Below are 17,393 nucleotides of genomic sequence, written 5' to 3'. Positions count from 1 at the left end.
AGGGAAGGAATATAAAGGTACACTACCGTCTTCCGGGACAAAATGAGCAGACAGATGAAGAAATGTTTTCAGAGATTAGGAAAGCTGGAGAATTGGACAACAGTATAACAATGGGTGATTTCAGTTACTCAAAAATAACTAAGGAAAGGACACATAACACAATCACATTAAGTCAAAAATATGCCCTATATGTGAATAAACATATAGGGCATAAAGGTGAGCCGGTTGATGTAGTGTATCTAGAGTTTGACTAAGCTCCTCATGAGAGGCTCCTGAAAAAAATTAAAGAGTCATGGGACAGGTGGCAAAGTTCAGTTATGGATTAGGAATTGGTACAGAGAGTAGGATTCAATGGTCAGTTTTCTCAATGGTGGAGAGTAAACAGTGGAGCGCCGTGTGGATCTGTACTGGGACTGCTGCTATTTAACTTATTTATAAACTTTCTGAAAATCTAGATACACTACATCAACTGGCTCACCTCTATCCACATGTTTATTCATAACTTCAGTGGTCCATCGTGCCCAGCAGAACCGCTCACGCGGCGGCCCTTAGGTCAAAGACCAGTGCCCTAACTGAGACTAGCCTTACCTGCGTACATTCTGGTTAAGCAGGAAATTGTCTAACTTTGTCTTGAATCCCTGGAGGGTGTTTTCACCTATAACAGCTTCCAGAAGAGCATTCCAGTTTTCCACCGCTCTCTGGGTGAAGAACTTCCTTACGTTTGTACGGAATCTATCCCCTTTTAACTTTAGAGAGTGCTTTCTCATTCTCTCTACCTGTCTTTATCTACTAAGTCTATTCCCTTCATTACCTTGAATCTTTCAATCATGTCCCCTCTCAGTCTCTTCTTTTCAAAGGAGAAGAGGCCCAATTTCTCTAATCTCTCACTGTACGGCAGCTCCTCCAACCCTTTAACCATTTTAGTCGCTCTTCTCTGGACCCTTTCGAGTAGTACCATGTCCTTCTTCATGTACAACGACCAGTGCTGGATGCAGTATTCCAGATGGGGGCGTACCATAGGTACTAATCTTGAACGTTTCAAAAGCCTACTCAAGAGTCATTTATTTAAAGAAGCTTTTAAATTTTGATTTTAATTTTACAGTATCCTTTTTAATTCCCTTAAGGAATTAAACAACAAGGAGCCCTTTCCTTTTGTTTTATTCCTTATTTGTCTTTCGTTCTATCCAAATTGCATTTCTAACCCTATTTCCTTTTGTCTCCCGTCTGTCTGTCTCATTTATCCCTTTTTAATATGCCAATTATTAGTTGGTGTTTCTTTGTAATTTGTTTTTTTTGTTTGTTTGTTTTTTTTTCTGTAAGTATTAATGGTATTGTTAATGGCATTATTATTATTATTTTCATGCTCTTTTTATATATATATTGTAAACTTGCTTAGAAATTAGATAAGCGATTAAATCAAATTTTAATAAAACCTTGAAACCTTTTGGCCCTTCTTACTGCCTTGTGGCACCTGCTTTGATGTTGTTTGTGCTTTTTCCAGTTTTCGTCCATTTTTGACTTTTTCCATTCCTTAAACGAGGTCTTCTTGTCTCTGATCGCTTCCTTCACTGCTACAGTGAGCCATGCCGGTTCCCTGTTCTTTTTCCTCTTGGATCCCTTGGTGATACGTGGTATATATAGATTTTGTGCCTCTGTGACCGTGTCATTAAAAAGGGACCATGCTTGCTCTAGCATTTTTACAGTGCTTATCCTCTTCTTAATCTTCTTCTCCACCATGAGTCTCATCCCTTCGTAATTCCATTTTTGGAAGTTTAGTGCCATGGCGACGTTCTGGTCTGATTTTTTGCCCCTGTGTCCAAATCGAAGCGGTTCATGTTGTGATCACTGCTTTCCAGCGTCCCTTCTACTTCTACACCTTGTGCTGGTCCTCGTAGTCCATTTAGAATTAAGTCCAAAATTGTATTTCCTCTTGTATTTTCCTTGACAAGTTGTTCCAGGAAGCAATCACCTATAGCATCCAGGAATTTGGTCTCCCTACTGCAGCCAGAAGTGCCTAGGTTCTAGTCTATCCCTGGATAGTTGAAGTCACCCATAATAATGTTGCCTCCCTTGCAGTTGCGTTTAATCTCATCCGTCATCTCTCCATCAATTTCTTCAGACTGCCCTGGGGGTCGGTAGTAGATGCTGATCTTCGTTTCCGTTCCTTTTGTCCCTGGAATTTTGGCCCATAGAGACTCTACCCTATTTTTTGTTTCCGGTGTGTTCTCTCCGGTAGACTCAATGCCCTCTTTGACGTATAGGGTAACACCCCCACCTTTTTGACCCACTTTTTCTCTGCGGTATAGCTTATATCCTAGTATCACAGTGTCCCAGACGTTTTCCTCATTCCACCATATTTCCATGATGCCGATGATATCAAGGTTATCTTTTTGTGCCATAGCTTCTAATTCCCCCATCTTATTCTTCAGGCTTCTTGTGTTCGTGTACATATACTTGAGTTTACGGCCTGTTACTTTCTTGCATTTCCTTCCCTCTTGTGTCCCTTTTGATCTGTCAGGATTTCTGTCTTGCCTATGATCCGGTGAGTCTTCCCTGCTATCTTTCTGCACGGTATCCTCTGGGTATACCGGTTCCCGAACCATCGACTCTTGGTCGACTGTCGGCTTTCCCCTTCTTCTTAGTTTAAAAACTTCTCAATTTCTCTCTTGATGTTGCCTGTAAGCAGCCTCATTCTGTCTCTGCTGAGGTGGAGTCATCCTTCCTGAATAGTTTGCTCTTCCCTCAGAATGTCATCCAGTTGCACACAAAGTGGAATCCTTCTTCCTCACACCAGCGCCTCATCCATGCATTGACTGCTTGTAGCTCCATCTGCCTCTTCTCGTCGGCCCTGGGTACTGGCAGGATCTCTGAGAACTCTATCCTCTGCATTCTGGTCTTCAGCTTCCCTCCTAGGATCCGGAACTGGTTCTTCAGTCCTTCCCTGCTGTAGTTCCTGTTGCTCACGTTGTTAGTCCCCACATGAATCACCACCGCTGTACCTTCCTCTTCTATGCTTTCAATGATCTTGTCGATGTAGCCCACTATGTCTTCTACCTTGGCTCCCAGTAGACATGTCACCAGCTGATCTTGTCTTCCTCCCACTATGTGGCTGTCGACTTGTCTGATGATGGAGTCCCCCACAATGATTGTTGTCCTCTCAATCTTCTCTTGCCTCTCTAGCCACAGGTCCGTGTCCCTGGTGTATGTCCATCTCTCCAGCCATAGGTCCTTGTCCACATCCTGGCATTGGCTTGCACCGGACTTATCGTCTTGTGTGTTCCCTCTGCTGTTTCCAGATCTCGCTACAGTGGCACTCATTTCTTCCTTGTGGTTGTCCTCCAGATGGTCCTCACTCTCTGTAGGTGTATCTCGGCAGTTCCATTGTTGCTGGTGGTTTTCCACGGCCTCCCTGTATGCATCCTCGATGAACTTCTCTAACTCCTGGACTTCTTCCTCGATGGTTTCCTCTGTCTTGATGTTCTCTGCATCCCTATCCTCCTTCTCTGCTGCTTGAAGTGCCTCCAGTTCCAGTATTCTGCCCTCCAGGAGTCTGACTTGTTTCTTCAGGGTCACAAGTTCCCTGCATCAAGTGCATACATAGGACCGCCTCCCAGAGGAGAGGTAGTCATACATATGGCAGAAGGTGCAGAAATCTGGGTAGCTCATCTTACTGCTCCTGTCCACTGCTTCCATTGCTGGTCTGCTGTGGCTGTCCTCTGCGTCAGCTGTGGCTATCCTCTGTGTCTGCTGTGGTTGCTCTCTGCTCTCCTGGCCTGTTTGTGTGTCCTCTGTGTCTGCTGCGGCTACCCTCTGCTCTCCTGGTCTGTTTGTGTGTCCTCTGTGTCTGCTGCGGCTGTCCTCTGCTCTCCTTTGCAGTGACTCATCCCTTCTTAAAGGCCCTTCGCAAAGGTGCTCTCGCTAAGGCGAGAACCTTTAACGCTCGCCTTCGCGCGCCAAATGGCTGAGCTCCGTTGTCCCCTCCCCTTTTAAGGGAGAGCTCGGATCAGATCTTCTGCTGACGTTGGAGGGATAGGCAGAGCTATCTCTTGCCTCTGCCCCTCAGTGTCTCCTGCTTTCTCTCCCTCTGATCTCCCTTCCGCTTCTCTCCTCCTGCTCCCGACTTTTCCTGCTTTTGGTCAGCCGCCTCCCGATTCTCCTTCAGCTGCCTCCCGACTCTCCTTTCTGCCTCACTTCTCCTGGGCAGTGATTGCCTCACCGCTGGCCCCTCCCCTTTTAAGGGGGAGCTTGGATCAGATATTCTGCTGACGTCGGAGGGGTGGGCGGAGCTATTTCTTGCCTCTGCCCCTCACTGTCTTCTGCCTTCTTTCCCTCTGATCTCCCTTCCGCTTCTCTCCTCCTGCTCCCGATTCTCCCTGCTTCTGGTCAGCTGCCTCCCGACTCTCCTTCAGCTGCCTCTCCACTCTCCTTTCTGCCCTGCTCCTCTGGGCAAACTGGTGAGGCAAGATCTCCCTCAGCGATCTTGCCTTATTAAATCATGTTTGTCTACGGGTTCCATAATTTTTTTAAAAATAATTGTTTCCACTATTTTGCTAGGCACTAAAGTCAGGCTTACCAGTCTGTAATTTCCAGGATCTCCCCTGGAACTCTTTTAAAAAATCTACGTTAAGATTGGTCACTCTCCAATCTTCAGGTACTACAGACGATTTTAGCACCAGGTTACAGATAATTAACAACAGATCAGCAATACATCAAAGAAGGGCTTAGGAGACAGTATATGTAGATATACAGAAGGAACTATTGACTAGAAGATGGGCATGCAATGCTGGTTGTTCCTGGCAGAGCTATAGAAATAATAAATAGTAGTAGTAGAAATAATAGTAATTATTTATGAGGATATAGGTCAGCCACAGAGATAATCAGGCAATCAAATGGGTAGTTCAAAACAGACTATACCAGAGAGATATACAGGTTCCTGAGTCTTCACCCTCTGCCTATGAGGTATTATGTAAGAAGGAAAATAAACAATTTCCTTTGTAGGAAAAGGGCCCAGCACAAACAGGTGCTCAACCAATGAGATTAGCTGAGGGGAAGGGTGCACGAAGAATTTATATAAGAAAAATCTCTACTTCCAAGTTTATTTACAGTTTGATATACTGACCATCGACAAGTATTTGGTCGGTTTACAATGCTAAAATTGGAGATTTAAAAAAATGAAAATAAAGTTAGGGCAGTATATGGACAGGACAAAGACAAAAAATAGTCAAAATTGATACAGAAGGTGCTGGGGAAGGGAAAAATTCAAAATTACATCGAAGTTAAAATAAAAATTAAAGGGAGGTAAGAAGGGAAAGGGAAAGAACAAATATGGAAGGGAAGTCACTTCTTAAAAGCTGTTCTCATCAATCATTGGAAATAGCTGGAGAAAAGATCTTAACTTGTATTTTGGTAAGCATCATGAAATAGGAAGGTTTTAAGTTTGATTTTAAATTTGTCAAGAGAGTTTTCCAGGCGAAGGTGTGATAGCATAGAATTCCAGAGGGAGGGGGCTGTGGCAGAGAAGATAGTGTTTTGAGTGTAGAAAAGTTCTTTGATTGAAGGAACAGACAGCAGATTCTGATCAGCGGATCTCAGGGCCCAAGGGGATGCATATGGGATGAGATACTTAGCTAAGAATGATGGGGAGTGGGTGAGTTTAATATTGAATATGAGTAGGAGTATTTTATATGTTGTTCGATGGGAAACTGGTAGCCAATGAGCTTCACAGAGTAGCGAAGTGACATGGTCATATTTTCTTGCATTGTGGATTAGTTTGATGGCAGTGTTTGGATTAGTTGTAATCAGCGGATTTCTTTTTGAGTTATACCACGCTATAAAGAGTTGCAATAATCAATGTGTGAAATAATCAAGGAATGAATTAGGACTTGAATAGAGACGGGCTCAAGAACGGATGTTATAGAGCGAATTGGTCGAAGTTTGTAAAAGCATTTTTGGGTGACTGAACTGATTTGATCGTGATAGGTGAGGTCTTTATCTAGGATAATTCCTAGTAGTTTAACTGTGGGTTCGATTTGGATTTGCCAGGATTTGTCCTTTTAAAGTTTTGTTATTTTTAACCAGAAAAAGTAGACCTCGAGATTTGTCTATGTTAAGAGACAATCTTTGGTTCTGAGCCATAAGCTAATTTTGTCAAGTTTAGTATTTATTTCTTGAATGTCATTTATGTTCAAGGAGTTGATGGGGTACAGAAGTTGAATTTGTCGGTGTAGGCAAAAGTAGTATATCCTATTGATTGAGCTAAAGTCAGTAATGAAACTAAGAAGATATTAAAGAGTAAAGCAGAGAGAATAGAGCCTTGAGGAACGCTGTAGATCTGGATAATTGGAGAAGAGGATGTGCCTCTCAAGTATACTTTGAGGTTCCGATCTGTAAAATAACTTCATATCAGGCAGGAATTCTGGTCTTCCATTAGCCAATAAATGTAAATGAGGCCAGTGAGGATAAATATACACCAGAATTCCTGCCTGATATGAAGTTATTATCATTGGCAGAGGGAGGTGTTTCTGAGGCCTTTTTTCTTATATAAAAATTGAATAACTTTTGAAAAATAGATGAATTTTTGACCTATCTGAAATATTTATATACCCGGGTTTAATATATATAAACCTTAATAGACATTTTACTGCTGGCATTTACTTTGAGCAAATATAATTAAATGACATATTTATAACATGTGCACATTTCTCAAGCTTGGAGAAAATTATATATAACTAGTGTTTAAGCCCGTTAAATTAACGGGTGCTAGATGTCTCCTGCTTTTGAACCTGGGCAGGGGCAGAGGCAGAGCCGGGGCGGGAGGGAGTGACGGTGGGAGAGCAATTTCAAAGCTTCAGCAGCGGCGGCTCCTTGACCAATCCGCGCTTACAACGTCCCCACACTTGTGGTCTGGCTGGCTCCTCCACCAAAGCCCTTTGCAGCGGCAGCCCCTCCCGCATCCGTCCCCGTGTCCCAAGCCTTTCCGAAGGCCGGCTATCACGAAAATGGTACCCCTCTGTCCAAAGCCGCGGCGGAAGCCTCCCTCAAGACACATTTCAAATCTGACATATTGTAATCACAAAACAGAAAATAAAATTATTTTTCTTACCTTTTGTTGTCTGGTCATTATTCATATCATGTAGGGGTCCCAGGCTATGGTTGGCTTTTGATAACTCGCTTGCCAGGGCCCCTTCTTTCTTCTTCCCTCCCTCCATCCCTGCAGCTGAAGACAGGCACCTCCCCCCAGTGGTCTGAGACAGGAGGGAGCAGTTAGGAGAGGGTCTGAGGGCAAAGAGGGGCTCAACAGCACACAACCACCTTTCCTTCCCTCCCTCTATCAGGTGCTCCAGTGGTCTGAGACAGGAGGGAGCAGTTAGGAGAGGGTCTAAGGCTAAAGAGGGGCTCAACAGCGCCCAACCACCTTTCCTTCCCTCCCTCCATCAGGTGCAGTGAATCCACCAATGTTAAAAGGAGCCGCGTCGAAATCGGAGGCCTGCCACTGCTGTAGCACGTTCCCCTCTGCCTTGGTCCCGCCCCTTCTCTGACATATGGGACCGCAAGGGAATGTGTTACGGTGGCGGCAGGGCTCCAATTTCAAAGCAACTCCTTTTAACATAGGCGGAGGTGAACTGTACCTGATGGAGGAAGGGAAGGAACGGTGGGCCAAATTTTGGCAACGGCAGGAATTGTTTTGCGGGCCAAGCACCGTGAAACTTTGTTTCTTTAGGCAGCCCCGGTTGTTTACTTGGATTCAATGTGAGCCGGGTGAGGAAGGCAGCCGCAGCCTCGTGGCTAGGTAGGGGGACAACAATGGCGCTTATGCTCAAGCCCCCGCCGCAGCTCCTCTCTCGATCCTGGTGCGGTTTGAGAGGGGAGTCGTGGCGGCGGCTTGAACATAAGCGCGATTGTTGTCCCCCTACCTAGCTGCGAGGCTGCGGCGGGGTTTCCATGGCAACCCGATCGCGGATCTCAGTGTAGGGCCGGGTCTGGCGGCGCCGTGTAGTGCGGAAGCGGGAGGCGGGACCTCAGCACAGCGCCGCCGGCCCCCAGGAGCTCGAGGCCGGCTGCGGACATGTCTGGCGTGGCATGGTGCAGGAGGAACAGTGATTGGTGGAGAGCAGGTGATGACAGTGATAGGTGGCGCGAGGTGGAGAGTAGGTGATGACGTAAAACGTGCGCATGCACACTCGTGTTTTCGGGACGGATCAGGGAACACGTTTTTTTTAGTGCGCATGCGCGGCCTAACATTTTATTATATTAGATACTAACAGTCCCTGAATCTAGAAGTATCTTAGTGTATTTGGATTAAGACCAATTCTCGGATGATGTTGTAAAGCTGTCTCCATTATAACAGAATGTGCCACTTTGCATGTGTCAATACCCATGTTTTCAGGACTATGTAACATCATTACAAATAGAAGTGCCAATATAAAGCCTAATAAATAATTACAATTCCTTATAAAATGTATTGGTACAAAATAAATCCTCAATAACTGTTACCAAACATAAGGGTCTCAATTCTGTAAATGGGGCCCAAATATGGGTGGGAAAAAAATACACGCTAGGGAGTTGATTCTATAAACAAGCATCCCGTATGTAGGCGGCAGTAGTGTCCTACCGCCATCTGGCAGCTAATCGGGATGCACGTATTTTTTTAAAAAAGCACCCTAGTAGGCGTTTGTTGCGGATCTAGGGAAATGCATAGGGATACTTAAGCTCACCCAAGGCAGGGTGTTGGCATGGTATCGCCCTGAAGTGGCCTTGGACGATTTTAAGGATCTGCATGCATCTCCTTAGAATCATGACAGATGCCTGAAATGTAGGCCATTAAACTGCTGGCCTACATTTCAAAACTTAAAAGTAGACATGGCCAGCTTTGGGGAATCCTGCTGGCTCAGCTGACTGGAGAGGGGAAATACCCCTGCCATGATCAGCTGAGCTGCAGCAGCAGGGAACTCCTAGCACCTACCCCCAAAATTGGCAGGAGGGATACCCACACTGTCTTGCACCAGCCCGTGATCCTCCAACACCCCCAATAAGCACCATTGGCAGGAGGAATGCCCACTCCTTCCTGCTGACCTCAACCTCCCAGCACCCCCAAACTTAAACACCTCTAAGCCCACCCCGGCACCCCCGTATCATTATTGAAGAAAGCATCCTTTTGGCCAGCCTAACTCCCTCTAGCCAGCAGGCCCACCTCATCAAAATGGCTGGCTTTCCCATTCCCAGTGCATCCTACGGCCCTGATTGGCTCAGATTCCTATGGACACTCCAGTAGGAGGGGCCTTAGGCAACTGGGCCAATCAGGGCCTTAGGCCTCCATCCCAATGCATCCTGGGATAGAATGGGCATGGCCTAATACTTCGATTGGTGCTACCGGCCAATCAGGGCCCAAAAAAATATCCACTGTATAAATAGGTATGGAGGACATCAGTGATGATGTCAAAATGGTACTGCGGTGGCAAAATAATAGTATATCAGCTTCTTTCATAGTAGAAAATACACCTGTTGGGCATGGATCCAATGAACAAGAAGATTTATTCAGATTCTGTATAACTGTATATACTTGTCATTCAGAGATGGTCTCAAACTCTGTTCACAAAGATTCTTGGGAGTCACAAACATTTGTGACATCACCCACACAAAATTCAGAAGAAATACTTTGAATCTTGCTGACAAAAAACTTCAAAAAATCATGACAATTATAAACACCAACATTGCATTGATGAATTTGTTAGCTTCTTTACAACCTTAAACAGTTCCTTCAATGAATTTGTTACATTACCTATCTTTTATTCAAAATAATGTTTTTTAGCATCCAAAGTAGCACGTTTATATATTGCTAACAAGTCCTGATAAGCCAACAATGAGTCTTGATCAGGGTTCTTCCACTATCTATGCTCTTTCTGTCTCAATGATTGCTTAAGATTTTTCAACTCATTAGAAAACCATGGAGCAACGTAAGAGTGCCGAGGACAGATCTCCTTTAAAGGCACTACTATAACTAAACACTCTGTAAGGGCATCATACCAACAATTTACAGCCTCAGATACCTCTAACTGATCTAACATATCCAACTTTGGAAGCCATATTTGTTTTAATTTTGTTAACTCTACCTCCTCCCTAATCCAAAAGAGGCCTTTTCCTTCTGTAGAGCTTCTTGCCTAAACACTGGAATGGTCAACATTATTAAATGATGATCAGACCAAGGAACTGAATGTGTTATAGCAGCAAAATATGGAGATGCCTTCAATTGAGAATTGACAAAACAAAGATCCAATATATGATCCTCATTATGTGTAGGAGTTGAAATAAACTGAGTCTAACTTAAATCTATTAAGGCATTCAAATAAGAAGATACACATAAATCGGTATCAACCTGATCAACGTGACTGTAAAAATCTCCAATCATTATGGTAGATAAGGGATCAATCTTGTTTTCAATCAATATCAAAAAGAAAGCAGACATATCTGCAAATACTGCCCATGGTGGTCAGTACACAATAAGCTGTTAAGCTTGGTTGATGATAACAATTGAAACTCTAAAGGACTATGACTTTGTATTCTTTTTCAGAAAACATACAACAGGCTTTAGCCAAAGTAAGTAAACCTCCAACTCTCTTCCCAAGACATGGTTTTGAAAACCCAACATAATCATTAATACAAAGTTGATTTAATAAAACCTCATCTGAATCTAACAACCATGATTCAGTAATACATAGAATGTCAGGATGATCAGTATTAAGAAGATTATAAAAAATTTTTTTATCTCATTTCTCACTGAGCGAGCATTAATTAATATCACATTCAGCTGATGGAACAACATTCACAGTCTCAATTGGTTTCAAATCAGTATAAGATCTACATTGCTGTTTCTTAACACTTAAAGACCCATATCTCCCTTGCCCTAAACATACTGGTATATAACCCATTAATTCAGAAAAAAATTATATATATATATATATATATATAAAACATAAACCTTTAACAATTATTACCTAGAAGCAATCTCTTCTTCATACTTCTCGTACTCCTTTGTCATGCTACTTTCTGACTCTGTCTCATAATGCCCCTATGTGGCTCGGCCTAAAAAATGGCGGCTTATCACATGTCAGTCACACAATGGCATCATTTACAGAATCGTGGCTTTTGTTAAAGGTAGGCACCAGAAATGTAGATTAGATAGAGTGTGAGCCCACCTGGACAGATAGGGAAAAATGCTTGAGTACCTGAATAATTTGTAATCCTCACAGAATTGTAGGATATAAGAACATAAGAAGTTGCCCCCGCTGAGTCAGACCAGAGGTCCATGTTGCTCAGCGGTCCGCTCTCGCGGCGGCCCATCAGGCCTAGTGCCTGAACAGTGGTCCCTGATTAATTTTGTAACTTACCTCTAATCCCATCCCTATAATCTACCTCTACTCTTATCTGTACCCCTCAATCCCTTTGTCTTCCAAGTACCTATCCAAAGCTTCTTTGAACCCCTGTAGCGTGCTCCTATTTATCACATCCTCTGGTAGCGCGTTCCATGTATCCACCACCCTCTGTGTGAAAAAGAACTTCCTGGAGTTTGTTCTAAATCTCTCCCCTTTCAATTTCTCTGAGTGCCCCCTTGTACTTATTGATCCCATTAATTTGAAAAATCTGTCTCTGTCTATTTTTTCTATGCCCTTCATGATCTTGAAGGTTTCTATCATGTCTCCTCTAAGTCTCCGCTTTTCCAGGGAGAAAAGCCCTAGCTTTTTCAGTCTGTCAGTATATGAGAGGTCCTCCATGCCCTTTATTAGCTTAGTTGCTCTTCTCTGGACCCTCTCAAGTACCTCCATGTCCTTCTTGAGATATGGCGACCAGAACTGAACACAGTACTCCAGGTGCAGGCACACCATAGCACGATACAGTGGCAGGATGATTTCCTTTGTCCTGGTCGTGATACCCTTCTTAATGATACCCAACATTCTGTTTGCTTTCCTTGAGGCCGTGGCACACTGCGCCGACGCCTTCAATGTTGTGACTACCATCACTCCCAGGTCTCTTTCAAGGTCGCTCACCCCTAGCGCTGATCCCCCCCATTTTGTAAGTGAACATCGTTTTTTTTTCCCCTATATGCATGACCTTGCATTTCCCTATGTTGAAACTCATTTGCCACTTTTTGGCCCATTTTTCCAGTGTTGTCAGATCTTTTTGGAGATCTTCGCAGTCCTCCATGTTATTGACCTTGCGATATAGTTTGGTGTCATCCGTAAATTTAATAACCTCACATTTTGTTCCTGCCTCCAGGTCGTTAATGAATATATTGAATATGAGCGGTCCCAGCACCGACCCCTGTGGAACTCCGCTCGTGACCCATTGCCAGTCTGATTAATATCCCTTTACTCCAACCCTCTGTTTCCTATCTGCCAGCCAGTTTTTGATCCATCGGTGGACCTCCCCTTGCACCCCATGGTTCCATAGCTTCCTTAGTAGTCTTTCATGTGGCACCTTGTCGAAGGCTTTTTGGAAGTCAAGGTAAATGATATCTATGGATTCCCCTTTATCCACCTGGCTGGTTACCCCCTCAAAGAAGTATAATAAGTTCGTGAGGCATGACCTGCCCTTGCAGAAGCCATGCTGGCTCGACTTTAGCTGCCCATAGTTGTCGATGTGTTCCCAGATGCTGTCTTTAATCAGTGCTTCCATCATCTTTCCCGGAACCGAGGTCAAGCTCACCGGCCTGTAGTTTCCTGGGTCTCCCCTTGAGCCTTTCTTGAAGATGGGCGTGACATTTGCTATTTTTCAGTCTTCCGGAATCTCTCCAGTTTTTAGGGATAGGTTGCATATTTGTCGAAGTGGCTCAGCTATTTTGTTCCTTAGAATATAAATAATTAAATAATAAATAAATAGATCAGGGTTTTAAAGGCCTACATTTCTGGTGCCTACCTCTGATTAGAATCGCATCTATGGAGGTGCCTTAGAACACCTACAGTTGTTTCTAGTATTAACCTTAGGTGTTTTAAGGCGTCTCCATAGATATAATGAAGGAGGCGTTTACATTTTTGTTTTAAGAGGATTTTTAATTCACTTTTAAATGACTCATGACACTATTAAATTAGGTGTTGGTAGGGCACCTACTGGCATCTAATTTAAGATGCCATTTATAGAATATGGGCCTTTGTGCCAATATTCAGCAGCAATGCCCAGTCAAGTACTGCTGAATACTGGTTGCCAGGCTGTAGAGCACAATTTAAATTCATGTGATATCAAAGTGGCTTGTGTCCTCCTAATTATTTACTTGCAAAATGCATAATTTGTTGATTATAAATCCTTTCTAGGGAGGAACATAGTAAAACAATGTACAACAGAAACATCTAACACAGTCTACTCAATGTCAGTCACAGCATGCTACCAAGACATGGGCTAAGGATCTTTCTTTAATGGCTGAAGACTGATGCTTGAAGATGTAGCACTTTGAAAGGCTGCTCAGCTTAGGTCAGCCTCTAGATTTTATAAAATATTGATATCCCAGGTAGTTGGTACTAATCAGGGTGTTCAAAGAATCTGTGAGACAAACAGTCATAATATTAACAGAAAAGCAGTGGGAAGTATCCTGGAGATGTTTGATTCATATTTTCCCCATCAGCGTTAATAATTCAGTTGATGTTTTTTCCTAGCCCAAAGGGTGCTTATTACTTCATTTAGGAAAGTCAAGTCTATGAGCCAAGGCAATACCCACTGTTGGTCCCGTAGCTCAGAAAAGAGCACCTTGCCTCACATGGCATTTGAATGTTCAAACCTTTTTGACTAATGAAAGTGGCATTTTTCCTATTCCACATCAACTTACTTATTCAGTGATTCTCTTAGGGCTCCTTTTACTAAGCTGCGATAGCGGCTTTAGCGCGCGCTGAATTTCTGTGCATGCTAGACCTTAACGCCAGCATTGAGCTGGCATTAGTTCTAGCCACCTAGCATGGGTTTAGTGTACGCTAAAATCCTGCGTGCGCTAAAAACGCTATCACCGTTTAGTAAAAGGAGCCCTTAGTCTTTAGCCCTATGAGTGAAGTGAGTGAACTAATGCCAGATGCCTATTTATTTAATCTTTTGCTCACTATAGTGATCCATATGACTTTATGTAATTGGAAAGATAATACGTTAACTATGAATCACTGGTGAAATGTAATTTGTCTTATTGGAAAATAGGAGGCCATTATGGTCAAGAAGTGGAATAGTATATTAGTTTATAGCTGGAGAGTGGAAGCTCTAAAACCCTATACCATGAATAAATAATTCCCCATTCTACGTGTCATAACCTGGACTGCAGTCTTGTGTTGATTTTATATAAACTTTGTCTTTTTGGATATATTTCTTTAAAACTCAGCAAAGATAGAATTTAAAAAAATATATAACATAGCCTGTTCATCCACAAGAGTGGAATGGAATAAAGATTTAAAGGTATTCTGTGGCTATAGAAATATTTTGTTGGTGCTTCAGTCTTGGAGGCAATGCTTTCATTTCTATTATTTATTTAAGTATTTATATACCACTTATAGTCATGTGGTTTACATTCAGGTACTCAAACAGTTTTCCCTATCTGTCCTGGTGGATTCATACTCTATCTAATATAGCTGGGGCAATGGGGGATTGAGTGATTTGCCCAGGGTCATAAGGAGCAGCATGGGATTTGAACCCACAGCCTCAGGGTGCTGAGGCTTTAACGCTAACCACTGTGCCACACACTCCCCTACTGCAAACATTTATCTAACCTGGAGTATCAATGGGCATTCACAAAGAATAGATAAATAACAGTCTGACACTGTCGTATTAAATACAGCAAAACTATTCTCCTTAGGTTGTTTTCCCAGAGAATATAATTAGCTGCAAAACAGTAGCAAGCAGTATGGTACCACAAATTCCCTATGGATGGCATTTTACAAATAATAATAATGGAACAGAGTATGAGCACTCTTAGATGAAGTAGCCTTTTCCTTCTGCCAAGGCAAAGCAATGTATAGGGATTTGTATACTGCCTTTTTGTAGATTTTTACAACCACACTCAAGGTACTTCAAGCATTTTTCCCCTGTCAGTGGGCTCACAGTCTGTCTAATGTACCTGGGGCAGTGGAGGATTAAGTGACTTGCCCAAGGTCACAAGGAGCAGCTCAGGGTTTGAACCTACAACCTCAGGGTAGCTCTAACCACAGTGCCACACTCCCCTCCTGCTAAAGACCACCTTGGACACAAATTCCACCTAGGATTATGTGGGCTGCAATAACAGTGTCCCAGTGCTACTATTCCCCTCTTAATGCCTCTGTCTTTTAGGAATTCCATTCATGAAAACTACTTCTATTGTCTCTCTAAACCCTATCATTTAGTATCTTTAGAACTTTCCGGTACTCATAGATTGTCTTGCACTCGGTATGTGCACGTATTTGCTAAACTTGGTTTATGAATCTATTTTGGCATTCTTTGGTAGGTTGCAAAAAAAATAAACACCAATCTTTTGTGTCATGAATCAAAATACATGAATGCAAACCATAAAATTGCTGTATCTCGTGGGAACGTTTATTTTTACCTCACATAGTATTGAATAATAAATCTATGCAAAAAAAAAAAAAAAAAAAAAGTAAGTTATCAATCAAAAAGTTAAATAGTAGGGAGAAGGACACATCATTCCAAACACATAATACTTTGTCAGCTCTAAGATCCAATGCTGCTAAAACTGCAATAACTTTAAAAAGTCTCATTTCATACAGAAATCAAGATGAAAATAAAAATGGTTAATATATACTTTCATGGTATAATAACGAGTTCGTTTTTTTTTATCATTATACTAATGGATTTACAACTGTTTTACTCAGGATGCACTTGCAGTTAGTGCGGGATAATTAACAGATTTGCAACAGGTAATGGGGGCAACATTTTATCTAGAATAATGTGGTCAATATATTATCTATAGGTAGGAAAAGAAAAAAAACAGTATTTTACCATCAGGATTAGGATGCCACAGTATTAACTTGTAATGCTATAATTAAAAGTGAAAGAAAAGTCACAAAGAAACAGCCTATAGGCAGACGACACTGTTAGTAATCAAAACGGAAAAAGCAAGCAGAGAAACAAAAGCAGAGGCGGGTACATTGGACAGCTCCTTACCATCTTCATTTTCATCAAACACCGGAGTTTTGTGTGAGTGATTGGCACCCATATTACTTTACAGCTTCTTCCGCATCCCCAGCAGAAAGATTTACTAGGCAAAGCAGCAGCATCTCCCGGAGAATCAAAGCAAAGCATGAAGTAATACTGGCCGTCTCTGCTTCTTTTGCTATCCTGGGTCTCATGCAGCAGAGCGCAGAGCAGGAATGCCTCTTGATCTCCTACCACGTCCCTTCAGCTCCTTTCTTTGGTTAAACAGAAAGAAGGCTGGTGAAGCTGTCCACGCTTTGAGTTTCAGCCGTCCACCTTCCCTCCTCCACACCCAAGCCATACGAGTTCCACCATCGATATGAGACTGACTGGATTGCAAGCTGGGGAAATCCTCTGTGTGGGGGAAATCATTCTGCAAAATAAATGTAATTCATCTTTCTCTGACAGAAATCGCTTCTACTACTAACTAACAATACATAATTCATCCCAGCCCAGAGAAGAGAGAGAGGGGGAGAAAGGGAAGAAGGGAGGGGCGTGCGCGTGTGAGAGTGAGAGTGAAAAGGGGAGGAGGAAAGGAGGTCTGGGGAGATAGGCTTACATTGAAAGGGTTCAGTATTTCCTAAGTCTGTCACGGAGATAAAACATAGCTTGCTTCAGATGTTTCCACTAAGGCTGGATGAAAGGAGCTATTTCAACAATGAAAGAAATCCATTGAAACATATGGTGCAATATAATGACTGCCAATCTCCTACAACAAATAACAGTGCAATGTTTGCAAAGTTTGTGGATTTCAATTCCAAGTCAGCTAAAAAAAAAATTGATACAATCCAATATAAAATAATTATAATTATGCATACATGTTCACTTTTAGTGTCACATAAATATTTGAAGTTTCATTTAGAAAATAGAATCCCATTAATAAATCTAAAGGTAGAGACCTAATCTTGAGGTGATGTACACAATCATTTGTTTTTCCAGTAAATAGATTATGAAGGTGTGTTGCAAATAATTGTCCCCAAACACCTGCTTTTGTAGTCACAACATCCAACTGAAGTTCCGAGAACCTGACACTTGACTTTATAATGCCATCTAGTGGAGACTGCCATAAACACGCCTTTTCTGACATTTCTGTTGAACATACAGAAATCATCTAAATTAGTTAAATTTTACAATGAATATCAATATTATTGCTATTCCATAAGCTTTTTAATGCATGCAAATTTTGTTGTGGTTATATGTGATTTATCAAAACATTGTTTAAAAACCTTATGAAAATATACTGATTA

The 17,393-nt window shown here is 42.3% G+C and overlaps 1 protein-coding gene across 1 annotated transcript in view; it reads right to left on the bottom strand.

The window, feature by feature from the left end:
- STK32B (serine/threonine kinase 32B) overlaps positions 1-16,211 on the bottom strand; it is a 353,804-nt gene extending 337,593 nt beyond the window's left edge. Inside the window, exon 1 of the mRNA XM_033949387.1 lies at positions 16,117-16,211. Within this exon, the coding sequence (XP_033805278.1) occupies positions 16,117-16,168 (52 nt within the window). The 5' untranslated portion in view covers positions 16,169-16,211. The remainder of the gene's footprint in view (positions 1-16,116) is intronic.
- Positions 16,212-17,393: the final 1,182 nt, after the last annotated feature.

Source organism: Geotrypetes seraphini, chromosome 1, assembly GCF_902459505.1.
Source record: "Geotrypetes seraphini chromosome 1, aGeoSer1.1, whole genome shotgun sequence".
Classification (NCBI taxonomy): domain Eukaryota; kingdom Metazoa; phylum Chordata; class Amphibia; order Gymnophiona; family Dermophiidae; genus Geotrypetes; species Geotrypetes seraphini.
This window is presented reverse-complemented; position numbering and strand designations above follow the sequence as displayed.